Here is a 16,222-nt window from a genome sequence, read left to right as displayed (position 1 = left end):
TGCTGTGCACAAGTTGGCTGCTGCATTTCCTGCATCACAGTGACTGCACTTTGAAAATGTAAAAGGATGTTGGGACGTTGTGAGACTGTGACGAGCATGAGGTCTATTTCCCTCCTTTCTTGCCAGTTGAGATGTTAACAACAATCTAGCAGTTGTCATGGGTGGCATGGTGGCATAGTGGTTAGCACTGCTGCCTCACAGCGCCAGGGACCAGGGTTCGATTCCCAGTTTGGGTCACTGCCTTAATGGAGTTTGCACATTCTCCCCGTGTCTGTGTGGGTTTACTCAGGGTGCTCCAGTTTCCTCCCACAGTCCAAAGATGTGGAGGTGGATTGGCCCTGCTAAATTGACCCTTAGTATCAGGGAGATTAGAAGGGTAAATACATGGGATTACGGGGTTAGGGCCTGGGTGGGATTGGTGTTGGTGCAGGCTCGATGGGCTGAATGGCCTCCTTCTGCACTGTAAGGATTCTATGATAGGAATTAAGAGCAGAAGTAGACAAATTCAGTCCTTCAAGCCTGCTCCCCCATTCAATCAGATCATGGTTGATCTCTCCCTGGTCTCAAATCCACCTTCCCACCTGTTCCCCATATCCCCTTATTCCTTTTTAAAATTAGAAATGTATCTATCTCTCCCGTCTATGATTCTATGAATGAGGCAGAATGAGACAGAGAGCAGCAGTGTGTAGGAAAGGAACTCAGAGTGGAGGTTGTTGGTGAGTGTGTGTTTGCAGAAAGGGGAGAGGTTTGTGTTTTTACGGGAAGCTGTGTGGGCTGAGAGGGGAGGGGAATGGGATGTAGTGTCAGCAGTTCTCCAAAATCCATGAGTGACGGGAACTTCCGAAAATAAATGAATTGAAGTCGCGCTCAGGGCCTCAGTGGAACCGGATCAGAAACTGACAGACCCCGCTGTTGAACCGGGAGAGGGACACTCCTTTGCAATGGGAAGAGGGAATTCAGCCCCACTCCTGCTCCTGCTGGCACTCCTGTGTCCCGGGACGGTGCTGGGGGAGGTGGTCCGGGACTTCCAGACCTGCGGCTGGTTCTTTCAGAACAGAGTCCCGCCACAGGGATTCCCCACCAGAGGCCGGGTCAGGATCTGCCAGAGGTACAAGAACCACTATCACTTTGGAACGCTGTACAGGACAGACCTGCGGATCCCTGTCTACTCTGCCTACAGGTACCCCTGCATCATGGGACAGAGTGAAGCTTATAGACCCAGCCCCTGGTTCATGGAACCCCAGGTAACTGAGTCCTCTGGTGTTGTGTTCCCAGAACAGTCTGGCTTTTTGAGGGGGGGGGGGGGGGGGGGTCACTTATTGTCCGTTCATCCGACCAGATGAAACTAGATAAAAGTTTCATGTCCTTTGTTCCCCCCCCAAAAAATAATCCAACAAGAGCAGTTTCTGACTCTGAGCCAACCCTGCAGGCAGTCAAAACTCCTGTGCATTCCTGGGATCGGTTCTAACTCTCTGCCAGCTGAATAGCATTTATAAATATATACCGTAAAACACAGAGCCAGAGCTCTGTAATAAGAACAAATTGTTACTGTGCAGAAGAAGGCCATTTGGCCCATCATGTCTGCACTGGGATTTAGATACAGCTGAGCCTTCGTCTCTTCAAAGTACAAAGAACAAAGAAAATTACAGCACAGGAACAGGCCATTCGGCCATCCAAGCCTGCACCAACAATGCGGCCCGTCTGAACTAAAACCTCCTACCCTTCCGGGGATAATATCCCTCTATTCCCATCCTATTCATGTATTTGTCCATGGAGCTCATGAGTGAGTCACCTGAGGAAGGAGTGGCGCTCCGAAAGCTCGAGATATCAAATAAACCTGTTGGACTTTAACCTGATGTTGTGAGACTTCTTACTGAGAAAGTAGAGGCGTTGGTGGGGTTTCTTAATGAATACTTCCTTACTCACCAGTTTGAAATGTCTGTAATGTTTATTTTATGATATTGAAGTTTCTCAGGGTATACTGCGATCTGTGTAGAAAGCATGAATATTATTGCCCTTCCCATAATGGCCATTTTCAAATGTTCTTTCTATTCGTTCCAGATATTTTAAGGTATATTTTTGCAAAGCCAGGTGAATACCTCCTTGCCCATAACTCTGGAACGGAAATAAAATGTCGTACTGACAATGTGTACACTGAGGCTGTGACTGACTCTTGATCAGAAGGAGGCGGGAGGCCATTCAGCCCCTCCAGCCTGATCTACCATTCTAGGAGATCATAGCTGATCCAACAACCATCTTTGAAATTTGCTGCCTGGTTGAGGGTGTTGATTACTGGGAGGTCAGACTGCAGTGAACACATTGCGAAGTTTTAATTTTCCTAACGCTTTATTTTCTCTGCATTGTTCACAGATCGATAATCAAAATGCTGTAGCTACAATGAGAAGCAGCAGCGCGGAGCACAGTGACAAACAGGCGGTGGATGCGGATTACCAGGACTCCGGCTATGACCGGGGCCATCTCTACCCGTTTTCGCTCAATGACAAGGAGAGTGCCACAGCCACCTGCACCCTCACCAACGCAGTGCCCGAGGAGCACGCGGCCAACGTCAACTGGTACCAGGAGGCAGAGTCCGTCGTCCAGAAGTTGGCACGGATATGCCACAAGTCCGGCCGGTCCACCTATCTGGTGACGGGCGCCGCCAATCCCACCAGGACGAAAATGAAAAACAGGGTCTCGGTGCCCGGCCTGGTGTGGACAGCACTTTGCTGCAGTTACCCACAGGACCAGAACAACGACCCCTGTCTGAATGACAATGTGGAAGCGGAGGGGCAGAATGTCCTCAAATACAACAGAGATTTCTCCTTTGCGTTTATGAAGTCAATGAAGCCGGAAAAGGAGGTGGTACACCTCTCCGTCCGCCAGCTGCAGAACAAGCTGCGTGTGGGCAAGTTGTTTGACAGCTGCAGAGGGGCCAGCGAAAGCGATGAAATGGAAATCTTAAAAGAAGTGGAAGGGCTGATCCAGGATAAAATCATCAATCCGGCAAACACGGGGGGTTCCCCATTGCGACCGCTCGGCTACGAGGCGGCTGTGGGAATCTGCCGGTTCGTCTATTCCGAGTTCCTGGATCCTGGTCAAGCCATGGTGCGAGTGGTGACCAGCGGTCTGATAGAGGTTGGCAGGGCCAGCAGTCCGGTTTTCCGTGGCTTGGTCACGGTTGTCGGAATTCTCGCGGTAAATGCCCTTGGTGTCCTCCTCAACAATGCTGCTCATCCTTAACTGAATTTAGATAGCAGCATCCTGTATCCGGCCGAGGTAATGCTATTGCAAATTCAGGGCTCGGTGTGGATCAACTACTAATAATTACCAGGAACCTCATGATTGCGCAATTCTCAGAAAACACTAATCATTACAGAGTCAGCAAGCCCTTATGGACATTGTTCATTTTTCACATGGTTAAGAGGCAAATTGCCAAAACCTCTTCCTCAATCCAGAAAGACCCGTGATCACTGCTGTGTAAACCACCACGAGTTCCTTTTCACACTAACTTTTGTCATTTGATTGTCGGTTAGCCATTGACCCAGACTACTCTGTGTCCAAGTGTGACAGCACTGTGCCTTTAAGAAATGTATTTGGGTTATGTTTCTTGTGCCGGATCTGTTTTAGCAGTTTGCTTTATTATCGGTGCCATTTTGTCTGCATCTAGTAGCCCTGTTGTTACTGCAGCAGCATAATTGATCTTAATTGCTACAATGCTTGTTTTAATCTGGACTAATGCAGGGTTGTTATTTTAGTGTTTTTTTCCCCCTGGGGCTTTGCAGAGTAAGGCTTGATTAGTTTGAGTGACAGTAAAATCATGTGACTGGGTGGAGCTAGGCTTACACAGAGAAATCCAGTTCAGTTTGCTGCTTGGGATCTTTAGAGAGAGATTGCTTTCTCTATGTCTCTTCTTCTCTCTGGATTTTGGGACTGGGATCTGCCAGGATATGAGTCTCTTTCTTGAGGTTCTGCTGTTTTAGGGTGGATCTTTCTCTGTATGAGAGTCACCAGCTAGGTGTCTTTCTGTAGCTGTCCAGTGGGGTTAAAAGGCTGGAAACATAACACCCACATTATTATATCTGTTTTGTACTAAATAATTCTGAAGAGGGAATTATGTCTATGGGGATACTGCTTACATTAACTGTACATTAACAAAGAGATCTAGGGGTACATGTTCATAGTTCCTTGAAAGCGGAGTCACAGGTGGACAGAGTGGTGAAGAAGGCTTCGGTATGCTTAGTTTCATCGGTCAGAACATTGAATACAGGAGTTGGGACGTCTTTTTGAAGTTGTACAAGATATTGGTAAGGTCACACTTGGAATACTGTGAGCAATTCTGGTCACCTTATTATAGAAAGGATATTATTAAACTAGAAAGAGTGCAGAAAAGATTTATTAGGATGCTACTGGGACTTGATGGGTTGAGTTATAAGGAGAGGCTGAATAGACTGGGACTTTTCTCTCTGGAGCGTAGGAGGCTGAGGGGTGACCTCATAGAGGTCTATAAAATAATGAGTGGCATAGATAGTCAATATCTTTTCCCAAAGGTAGGGGAGTCTAAAACTAGAGGGCATAGGTTTAAGGTGAGAGGGGAGAGATACAAAAGTGTCCAGAGGGGCAATTTTTTCACACAGAGGGTGGTGAGTGTCTGGAACAAGCTGCTAGAGGTAGTAGTAGAGGCGGGTACAATTTTATCTTTTAAAAAGCATTTAGATAGTTACATGGGTAAGATGGGTATAGAGGGATATGGGCCAAATGCGGGCAATTTGGATTAGCTTAGGAGTTTTAAAAAAAAATAAGGGCGGCATGGACAAGTTGGGCTGAAGGGCCTGTTTCCATGCTGTAAACCTCTATGACTCTATAAGTCTCCGTGAGCAGACTTTACAAAAACCAGTGATATTCTTTCAAGATCTTTGAGATACGTCACTGAGACATGCAGCACTCACATGCAAGCGTACATGCTTACACACTCATATATGCACACATATACACGTGAGTACACTATTAACTCAGGTGACAAACTCTACATGAGGCTTTTTAAAGTCTTAGAACTCTGAGCACTCAAACCAGCTTCCCATCCATTGACTCCGTCTACACTTCCCGCTGCCTCGGAAAAGCAGCCAGCATAATTAAGGACCCCTCGCACCCCGGACATTCTCTCTTTCACCATCTTCCGTCGGGAAAAGGATACGAAAGTCTGAGGTTACGTACCAACCGACTCAGGAACAGCTTCTTCCCTGCTGCCGTCAGACTTCTGAATGGACTTACCTTGCATTAAGCTGATCTTTCTCTACACCCTAGCTATGACTGTAACACTACACTCTGCACCCTCTCCTTTCCTTCTCTGTGAACGGTATGCTTTGTCTGTATCGCATACAAGAAACAATACTTTTCACTGTACACTAATACATCTGACAATAATAAATCAAACCAAATCAAAAGAACTGTTGACTTTATGCACTAAAGACGGAAGGTATTTGTGAATGAGAATGGGAGCTCGTGTCCAGTGTCAGGCATGTGGGTGATGTAGCCTGCCCAAAGAGAATGATTAGCCATAACCAGTGTCCCAATACTGTCCTTCCCAAGCTCCATCTGTAATGATGGCCTTAAATTTTCCCACCATTACACACTGGCCCTTCTACATACTCCTTTCTAAGCTGGAATCCATTCTCTCTGGGTACCGAAACACACCACTGCCTGCCTTTTCCAATGTAATCTTCTGACAATAACTTGCAACGAAAGGGAAATCATGTTCAAAGGGCTGAATGGCCAACTCTTGCTCCTATTTTCTATGTTTTTGTTATACGTCGCCTTGTTACTGATAGATTCTCAATATTCTTGGCATGAGCTGCTTTGTTTTGGCACTTTAGGGGTGAAATTGCTTTTGGTGATGTGTGAATCAGCAGTGTGCGATTAAAATCAATGGAGGAAGAGATAAAGAGTACAGTGTACAATGGACTCTTGTGAGTCACCACCAGTAACTATCAACTTAATCAACTTCTGGGACTTTGCTCCCTCTTCCCTTTCTATGATGAACCACTCAGGTTAAGTGAGACCTGTCGCTCCCCCACGTGTGTTATTTTTATGCTTCAGTTACCTGACCATCTGGGCAAATCCCTGACTCCATCTACCGCTCCTCCAAACCACATTCCCAAAGGAAACAATCCCAACAAAATGAGGGCATTTAACGTCTGCCTTGGCAGCTACAGCACGCGATCAGCCTGACTCCCTACGTGAGGGAAATGAGCTAAAAGATAGCAGGTGAAGTTCAATGTCGGCATTCCCCTTGTTTTTGTGGCTATGACTCATCTTTCATTCCCTCACCCTGCAGTATAAATATTGGCCACTTTCTCTGCCTTTTAGCTTTGACAAAGGGTCATCTGGACTCAAAACTCTTTTCTCTTCTCACAGATACTGCCAGACCTGCTGAGGTTATCCAGCATTTTCTCTTTTGGTCTGAGCGCAAGTTGTAGATGTTTTGGTAAAAATGACAACAGTTTCCAGCGTTGTAATGGAAACGGATTTGGTGTTCTGGGCATTCAGAGAGTTTCAAGTAGTTCAGGTTACCAATACCAATACAGAGTGTGAAAACAAAGATAATGACAAGTCTATATTAAACCTTAATAAGACCTCATTCAGTGTACTGTGTTCTGTATTGTGGTGTTAGGATATATTATGCAACCAGACTAGACCCCAACTATTTTCTATTTTTGACATTAGGGTGAAGATAGGATGTTTCAGTCCAGGTGCGATTCTACTGACACACTGAGGAGCTTTTATCAAAACAAACTTTGTTTAACAACACAGTTGGACTATAACAAATGAATTAGCTCAACCTTTAACAATTGAACAATACTTAAACATGACAAGATACAATTCTTAACTGCTAACTTGTCACTACAAGTTCCAATCAAGCAATATTTCTTTTATAGACTTAAACCTCTCCTTATCATTAATTAGCAAAACACAGGCATACTTGTTTTGGCTTAGGTTACCAGATTTGGAGCTTTCAGAAAGCCTTTGGAGAGAGAGAGAGGCAATGATACGCTGTTTTCTTCCGGCAGCCCAGGCAGCAACTCCTCTTGGTTTAAAATGAAAATGAAACCAGTCTGTTCCTGCAAGCTTAGCTCCTTCCATTAATCACAAGATTCTGTCTCTGTCAATCAACCTAATTAAAACTCACATGACTCTGCATACCTAGTCTAAAATCCCTGGGGAACTTAAATACACAAAAGGTCCAATAACTCCATAAAGTAACACATTCCCAGCTAAACTCAGTTATTATCCTGCTCTCCACAGTGGTGCTCTATGTTTGCCAGACAAATCAACTCTTGTAACAAAATTCTGCCTCTTAAAGCAGCCCGAATCTTACACATAAATATAAATTAAAATAGCAGTGTCATCACTGGTGCCACACGATAGCAAGGATATTGAGACTTTAATGAGGCTGAGTGGATGAATCAGAAAAAATCTGTCCAGTATACGGAAATACAAATACAAAGAAAGACTCAACATTCATGGCTTTTAATATTAAAACAATACATTCTAAGGGGCAATAAAGCTAACAGTGATTAAAATTACAAAAGAATGTGACAGGCAAGTAGAGAAAACTGGGAATTGAGGAACTAGATTGAGGGGCCATTGATACAAAATTAGATACAAGACATTTCATTGAAATGGGCCATTTGGTCAATTGAGTCAATACTGGATCTTTCAAGGAGCAATCTAGTTTGCCCCAATTGCACAATCTTTCCCTATTTCTCTGCAATTTTTCTTCCATGAATTATTTATCCAATATTCTTTTGGAGGTTAGTATTGAATCTGTACCCATCACTCTATTCGGATGTTCATTTCAAATCCTAACCATTCGCTGCGTTCTCCTTTTCTAATGACACCTCTTGGCTCTTCTGTGGCCTTTGCTTAGGGTCCCTTCAGCCCATGGAAACAGTTCCTCTGCTATCAAACCTCTGGTTTTTAAACAGCTCTATCAAATCTCCTCTTAGCCTCCCCTGTCCCAAGGAGAACAAGGCAGTGATCAATAGTTTCTAGATATTATTTGAAGAATTCTACTTCAGACCCCAGGAAGTAGGCTCTGTACTCTTGAGTTTATCAACAACTCTGACTTTGAAACGTTGGCTCTATTTTCTCTCTACACATGCTGTCAGACCTGCTGAGATTTTCCAGATTCTTCTGACAGCAAATTGATTACAGGAACTTCTTAGGTGGCACGGTGGCACAGCGGCTAGCACTGCTACCTCATAGCACCAGGGACGCGGGTTGAATTCTCAGCTTGGGTGACTGTCTCTGTGGAGTCTACACATTCTCCCCCTGTCTGTGTGGGTTTCCTCCGGGTGCTCTAGTTTCCTCCCACGTGCCAAAAATGTGCAGGTTAGGTGGGTTGGTCATGCTAAATTGCCCCAAAGTATGCAAAGGTTGCTGTTTAGATGGATTGGCCATAGTAAATTGCCCCTTAGTATCCAAAGATGAATAGTCTAGGTGGTATGGCCATATTAAATTGCCTCTTAATGTACAAAGATGAGTACATTAGGTGGATTGGCCATGGTAAGTGCACAGGGTTATGGGGATCGAGCGGAACAGGGTGGGAGGCAAGATGGGGTTCCATGCTCTACCATTAACTGAGTAAGTCCTGCCCTGGTTCAATCTACCAAAATGCATTACCTCGCATTTGTCTAAATTAAACTCCATCTGCCATTCGTCAGCCCACTGGCCCAATTGATCAAGATCCCACTGTAATTGGAGATAACCTTCCTCACTGTCCACCATGCCACCAATCTTGGTGTCATCTGCAAACTTACTAACCATGCCCCCTATATTCTCATCCAAATCATTAACATAAATGACAAATAAGAGTGGGCCCACCACTGATCCCTGAGGCACACCGCTGGTCACAGGCCTCCAGTTTGAAAAACAACTCTCTACAACCACCCTCTGGCTTCTGTCAAGAAGCCAATTTTGTATCCATTCAGATACCTCACCCTGGGTCCCGTGAGATTTAACTTTATGCAACAACCTACCATGCGGTACCTTGTCAAAGGCCTTGCTAAAGTCCATGTAGACAACATCAACTGCACTGCCCTCATCTACCTTCTTGGTTACCCCTTCAAAAAACTCAATTAAATTTATGAGACTTGATTTTCCACTCACAAAACCATGCTGACTGTCCCTAATCAGTCCTTGCATCTCTAAATGCCTGTAGATCCTGTCTCTCAAAATACCTCCCAACAATTTACCCACCATAGGTGTGAGGCTAACTGGCCTGTAGTTCCCAGGCTTTTCCCTGCAGCCCTTTTTAAACAAAGGCACAGCATTTGCCACTCTCCAATCTTCAGGCACATCACCCGTGACTATCGATGATTCAAATATCTCGGCTAGGGGACCCGCAATTTCCTCCCTAGCCTCTCACAACATCCTGGGATATACCTCATCAGGTCCCGCAGATTTATCTACCTTGATGCGCTTTAAGACTTCCAGTACCTCCTTCTCTGTAATATGTACACTCCTCAAGACATCACTATTTAATTCCCCAAGTTCCCTAACATCCATGCTTTTCTCAACAGTAAATACTGATGAGAAATATTCATTTAGGATCTCACCCATCTCTTGTGGATCCTCACATAGATGACCTTGTTGATCCTTAAGAGGCCCTACTCTCTCCCTTGTTACTCTTTTGCCCTTTATGTATTTGTAGACTTGATTCACACAACTATCATGGTTAATTAATTGTGTAAAAGTTTGGTTTGGGGCTTTGTGTAAAATCTCAAATTACATGTTTGCAAACTTGGTATAGGGCCTGGATGGGATTGTGGCCTCATTCTGCACTGTAGGGATTTTATGATTCTATTGAAATAATTTGGTACAAAACAGAACAAGATTCTTAACTGATTTCAATATTAACATCTGGATTGACTTGTTTTTCTGAACTTATTACAATGTGTGTTGATTAAAAATGTGCTACAATCAATAATGAATATGACAGTTCTGATTCATTATCGGTCTTATTTAGAAATACCACTGGCACCTCTTATTTAAACCGTGGCCAAGGGTTATCCATTTTGGTCGGAATAACAGCAAAATGGGCTATTATTTAAATGGTAAAAAATTGCAGCATGCTGCTGTGCGGAGGGACCTGAGTGTCCTTGTGCAAGAATCACCTGTTTGCAGGTGCAGCAGGTAATTAAGAAGGCAAATGGACTTTTGTCCTTCATTGCTAGAGGAATGGAGTTTAAAAACAGCGAGATTATGTTGCAGCTGTATAAGGTGCTGGTGAGGCCACACCTGGAGTACTGTGTACAGTTTTGTTCTCCTTACTTGAGAAAGGATATACTGGCACTGGAGGGGGTGCAGAGGAAATTCACTAGGTTGATTGTGGAGTTGAGAGGGTTGGCTTATGAGGAAAGACTGAATAGACTGGGGCTATACTCATTGGAATTCAGAAGAATGAGGGGAGAGCTTATAGAAACATATAGGATTATGAAGGGAATAGATAAGACAGAAACAGGGAAGTTGTTTCCACTGGCGGGTGAAACTAGAACTAGGGGGCATAGCCTCAAAGTAAGGGGAAGCAGATTTAGGACTGAGTTGAGGAGGAACTTCTTCACACAAAGGATTGTGAATTTGTGGAATTCCCTGCCCAGCGAAGCAGTTGAGGCTACCTCTGAATGTTTTTAAGCTAAGGATAGATAAATTTTTGAACAGTAAAGGAATTAAGGGTTATGGTGAGCGGGCGGGTAAGTGGAGCTGAGTCCACGAAAAGATCAGCCATGATCTTATTGAATGGCGGAGCAGGCTCGAGGGGCCAGATGGCCTACTCCTGCTCCTAGTTCTTATGTTCTTATGTTAGAATCCTTGACCTTACTGGCTTTCTCCATCCCATTTGGAATTCCAAAATCCTCTCCATTTCAAACTTAAGATACTTTCTTATTTCTGTTAATCAAAAGCTTATATCAGTATAACACCGTCAATGTGACAAAATGTCCAAAGGCATTTCACAGGGAATTATGAAAAAAAGGACAGGATTCCTATCCCTCTCCACCCCGTGGCATGTTTTCCAGCAGTGGAGGCTGCCATTGGAATCTTCCCGTCCCTCTGATGTCTCCGGTGTTTTGTGTGGCTCGCCTGTCCAGCTTCCAGGGCCGGGGGTGGGGGGGAGGTCGTGATCGGAGGGATCAGTAGATCCCACCAGTCGGAATTGCTAGAAAATCCCGCCCAGAGCCACATAAGGAGATGTTAGGTCAGGCGATCAAAAGCTTTGTCAAAATCAGGAGATAATGAGGGCATGTAGAAAAGGTGGTACATTAATCGTGGGTGACTGGAATCTTCATGTGGATTGGGAAAATCAAATTGGCAGAGGTAGCCATGAGGAAAAATTTTTGATTTGATTTATTATTGTCACAAGTATTAGTATACAGTGAAAAGTATTGTTTCTTGCGCACTATACAAACAAAACACACCATAAATAGGGAAGAGAGAGTGCAGAATGTAGTGTTACAGTCATAGCTAGGGTGTAGAGAAAGATCAACTTAATGTAAGGTAGGTCCATTCAAAAGTCTGACGGCAGCAGGAAAGAAGCTGTTCTTGAGTCGGTTGGTACGTGACCTCAGACTTTTGTACCTTTTTCCTGATGGGAGAAGATGGAAGAGAGAATGTCCGGGGTGCGTGGGGTCCTTAATTATGCTGGCTGCTTTTCCGAGGCAGCAGGAAATGTAGACAGAGTCAATGGATGGGAGGTTGGTTTGAATGATAAACTGGGCTTCGTTCACGACTCTTTGCAGTTTATTGCGATCTTGGGCAGAGCAGGAGCCATACCAAGCTGTGATAAAACCAGAAAGAATGCTTTCTATGGTGCATCTGTAGAAGTTGGTGAGAGGTGTAGCGGACATGCCAAGTTTCCTTAATCTCCTGAGAAAGTAGAGGCATTAGTGGGCTTTCTTAACTATAATGTCGGCATGGGGGGGGACCAGGACAGGTTGCTGGTGATCTGGACACCTAAAAACCTGAAGCTCTCGACCATTTCCACTTCATTTCTCCTTCATAGAGTATATTCGGGACAGTTTCCTAGAGCAATATGTTGTGGCTCCAACCAGGGATCAGGCTACTTTGGATCTGGTAAGGTGTACTGAGGCAAGTTTAATGAACAGGAAAGGACCCTCTAGGAAACAGTGATCATAACATGGTAGAATTTAGCATTCAGTTTGATAGCGAGCAACTTGGGTCAGAAACAACTGTGCTGAACTGAAATCAGGGTAATTATAAAGAAATGAGGGCAGCATTGGCTGGAGTAGACCGGGAAAGGAGTTCAGCAGAAATGATCAGCAATGTCAGAAAATAGTTCGTGACTCACAACAGAGATATATCCCAGTAAGGGAGAAGGATTCAATGTGACAAAGATTATTCCACTTAGAAAGGAAGCTAGAACTAGAGGGCACAGCCTCAAAGTAAAGGGGGGTCAGTTTAGGACAGAGTTGAGGAGGAACTTCTTCTCTCAGAGGGTGGTGAATCTCTGGAATTCTCTGCCCACTGAAGTGGTGGAGGCTACCTCATTGAATATGTTTAAATCATGGATAGATGGATTCCTGATCGGTAAGGGAATTAGGGGTTATGGGGATCAGGCGGGTAAGTGGAACTGATCCACTTCAGATCAGCCATGATCTTATTGAATGGCAGGGCAGGCTCGAGGGGCTAGATGGCCTACTCCTGCTCCTATTTCTTATGTTCTTATGTCCTTATGTTCTTATTGGTAAGCCAGATGATTGTGAAAGATTTAAAACCAACAGAAGATGAAAAAAATGATAAAGAGGGAAGATATAAACTCTGAGGGTAAACTAGTAAGTAATAGAAAAACAGAATAGGAGTGTCTTGAAATATATAACAAGGAAGAGAGTTGCCAAAGTGAACATAGACCCCTGAGAGAATAAGGCTGAGGGAGTAATAATGGGGAACAAGGAAATGGTAGAGGAATTTTAATTTCCTTAAAATAATGGCATTAACTTTGCAAATTTAATTGAAATTTAATCTAAAAGTCCAAAGGACGTGCTGGTTAGGTGCATTGGCCATGCTAAATTCTCCCTCAGTGTACCCGAACAGGCGCCGGCCAGAGTGTGGCAACTAGGGGAGTTCATTGCAGTGTTAATGTAAGTCTACCTGTGACACTAATAAATAAACTGAAACTTAAAAACTTAAATTTTCCAATCTAAATGGCCAATATCTGAGTCGAGAGCGGTTTGGGAGATTACGGGCTGAAGAATTTGCAATTTCAGCACTTATTTCTTCAATGTTGTTGCAAAGGATAATCAGTTGGAACCAAAAAGGGAAGGAAGTTTGGAAATGTGGGTTTCCTCTAATGACTGACGCAATTTGCAATTGGGTTTCCACGCATCAGTATCTATTTCAGTGAATCTCTGGTGTTTTACCAGTCATTAAAATTCAGAAGGAAAAAAAGATTCTCTCTTAAGCAGAAACCTTTCTAAGGACAAAAGTAAAATGCTGCAGATGTAGGAAATAGAATCATAGAAACCCTACAGCACAGAAAGAAGCCATTCAGCCCATCGAGTCTGCACCGACCACAATCCCACCCAGGCCCTACCCCCATACCCCTACATATTTTACCCACTAATGCCTCTAACCTACGCATCTCAGGACACTAAGGGCAATTTTATCATGGCCAATCAACCTAACCTGCACATCTTTGGACTGTGGGAGGAAACCGGAGCACCCGGAGGAAACCCACGCAGACACGAGGAGAATGTGCAAACTCCACACAGACAATGACCCAAGCCGGGAATCGAACCCAGGTCCCTGGAGCTGTGAAGCAGCAGTGCTAACCACTGTGCTACCGTGCCACCCGTGTCTGCAATAAACATAGAAAATTCTGGAAACACTCAGCTGGTCTGGTAGCAGCTGTGAAGAGGGCGGCAAGCTCAATTTTCTAAGCCCAACGGTGACACAATATCGCAACAAAAAGTGTCAGAATGGACCCCCAATTTCTTTATGTCGCAATTCTTAAAGTTGGCCGACATAATGGGAGGTTCTCACGCTCAAATCTGGTGGGAAGTTAATTGAATCTGTTAACCAGACAACTTACTTCCCATTTCAACATTTCCGTAGCTTGCATGGAAACCATGGCAATTTCTAGACTCTCCAAGTATAAGGAAGTAGTGCAGGAATTCAGTGCTAGGCCTAGATGGCAGCCTTCACAAACACTAGCTTAGCTCAGCTGGAACAGCACAGGCACTGGCAGTCATGGCAGTGAGGAAGGTGCCAGTATTTTGGGGCCATGCCAAGAGAGTTCCATCTCGGACGTGAGGCACCTGCGTGAATAAAGTGAGGGTTAGGGTTCTGGTGGTGCATTCTCCATAATGGAGGCACCATCTCATAGAATCATAGAATCCTACAGTGCAGAAGGAGGCCATTCGGCCCATCAAGTCTGCACCGACCACAATCCCACCCAGGCCCTATTCCTGTAACCCCATGCATTTACCCTAGTTAGTTCCCCTGACATTAAGGGGCAATTTAGCATGGCCGATTTACCTAACCCTGGACTGTGGGAGGAAACCGGAGCACCCGGAGGAAACCCACACAGACATGGGGAGAACGTGCAAACTCTACACAGACAGTGACCCAAGCCGGGAATCGAACCTGGGTCCCTGGCACTGTGAGGTAGCAGTGCTAACCACTGTGCCACCGTGCCACCCAATGTTGACCAATCAGAGTCTGCTTGACAACCAATCAGTACCCTTTTCCCATGCAGTGTAAATTGTTGCTCCCTTTGAAATTTGGCATTCTTGCATCTGTCCTGATGAGTGTGTGAGAAGACGTTTTGACAATATGTCTCTTTTTACAACATGATCTTATGTTCTTAACCTATGTTTTACACCCCCCCCCCCCCTTCACCTGCCTGAGGGAGCGATTCCTGCTCCCCTTCCCAGCGATGGGAGTTCGGGCTTCACTTAAAGATTCAGCCCAATGTTTCAGTTCGATAAACTGATAACAGCCCTGGGAAAAATTAGAAATCTGATAACATTTAGCAAGTACAAAGAACAAAAGAGGAGGCCGGTGAGCTTGACGTCCGTGGTGGGGAAGTTGTTGGAGAGGATTCTTAGAGATAGGATGTATGCGCATTTAGAAAGGAATAAACTCATTAACGATAGTCAGCATGGTTTTGTGAGAGGGAGGTCATGCCTCACTAACCTGGTGGAGTTTTTTGAAGAAGTGACCAGAATGGTTGACGAGTGAAGGGCCGTGGATGTCGTCTATATGGACTTTAGTAAAGCGTTTGACAAAGTCCCTCATGGTAGGCTGGTGAAAAAGGTAGGATCTCATGGGATAAAGGGGGAGGTGGCTAGATGGGTGGAGAACTGGCTTGGTCACAGAAGACAGAGGGTGGTAGTGGAAGGGTCTTTATCCGGCTGGATGCCTGTGACTAGTGGTGTTCCGCAGGGCTCTGTATTGGGACCTCTGCTGTTTATGATTTATATAAACGATCTGGAAGAAGGTGTAACTGGGGTGATCAGTAAGTTTGCGGACGACACAAAATTGGCAGGACTTGCAGATAGTGAGGAACATTGTCAGAGGCTACAGAAGGATATAGATAGGCTGGAAATTTGGGCAAGGAAATGGCAAATGGAGTTCAATCCTGATAAATGCGAAGTGATGCATTTTGGTGGGAATAATGTAGGGAGGAGCTACACGATAAATGGAAGAACCATAAAGGGTGTAGAGACGCAGAGGGACCTGGGTGTGCAAGTCCACAGATCTTTGAAGGTGACGTCACAGGTGGAGAAGGTGGTGAAGAAGGCATATGGCATGCTTGCCTTTATAGGACGGGGCATAGAGTATAAGAGTTGGGGTCTGATGTTGCAGATGTATAGAACGTTGGTTCGGCCGCATTTGGAATACTGCGTCCAGTTCTGGTCGCCACACTACCAGAAGGACGTGGAGGCTTTGGAGAGAGTACAGAGGAGGTTTACCAGGATGTTGCCTGGTATGGAGGGGCTTGGTTATGAGGAGAGATTGGGGAAACTGGGGTTGTTCTCCCTGGAAAGACGGAGGATGAGGGGAGACTTAATAGAGGTGTATAAAATGATGAAAGGCATAGATAGGGTGAACGGTGGGAAGCTTTTCCCCGGGTCGGTGGTGACGTTCACGAGGGGTCATAGGTTCAAGGTGAAGGGGGGGAGGTTTAACACAGATATCAGAAGGACAT

At 44.9% G+C, this 16,222-nt stretch overlaps 1 protein-coding gene across 1 annotated transcript; it reads left to right on the top strand.

The window, feature by feature from the left end:
* Positions 1-837: 837 nt before the first annotated feature.
* LOC144504302 (endonuclease domain-containing 1 protein-like) lies at positions 838-5,437 on the top strand. Its single transcript, XM_078229435.1, has 2 exons — positions 838-1,244; positions 2,371-5,437. The coding sequence occupies exons 1-2, from the start codon at positions 942-944 to the stop codon at positions 3,238-3,240; spliced, it is 1,173 nt and encodes a 390-aa protein (XP_078085561.1). The 5' UTR covers positions 838-941; the 3' UTR covers positions 3,241-5,437.
* Positions 5,438-16,222: the final 10,785 nt, after the last annotated feature.

This window comes from Mustelus asterias, chromosome 15 (genome assembly GCF_964213995.1).
Source record: "Mustelus asterias chromosome 15, sMusAst1.hap1.1, whole genome shotgun sequence".
NCBI classification, from domain to species: Eukaryota; Metazoa; Chordata; class Chondrichthyes; order Carcharhiniformes; family Triakidae; genus Mustelus; species Mustelus asterias.
Note: the sequence above shows the minus strand (reverse complement) of the source record. Positions and strands in the feature narration are given on the sequence as shown.

What these genes read in the sequence shown, in the direction of transcription:
- LOC144504302 (XM_078229435.1), top strand. Translation starts at nt 942, where the DNA reads ATGGGAAGAGGGAATTCAGCCCCACTCCTGCTCCTGCTGGCACTCCTG. An exon ending in CCTGGTTCATGGAACCCCAG is followed by an intron (nt 1,245 to 2,370) that starts GTAACTGAGTCC and finishes CATTGTTCACAG; the next exon opens with ATCGATAATCAAAATGCTGT.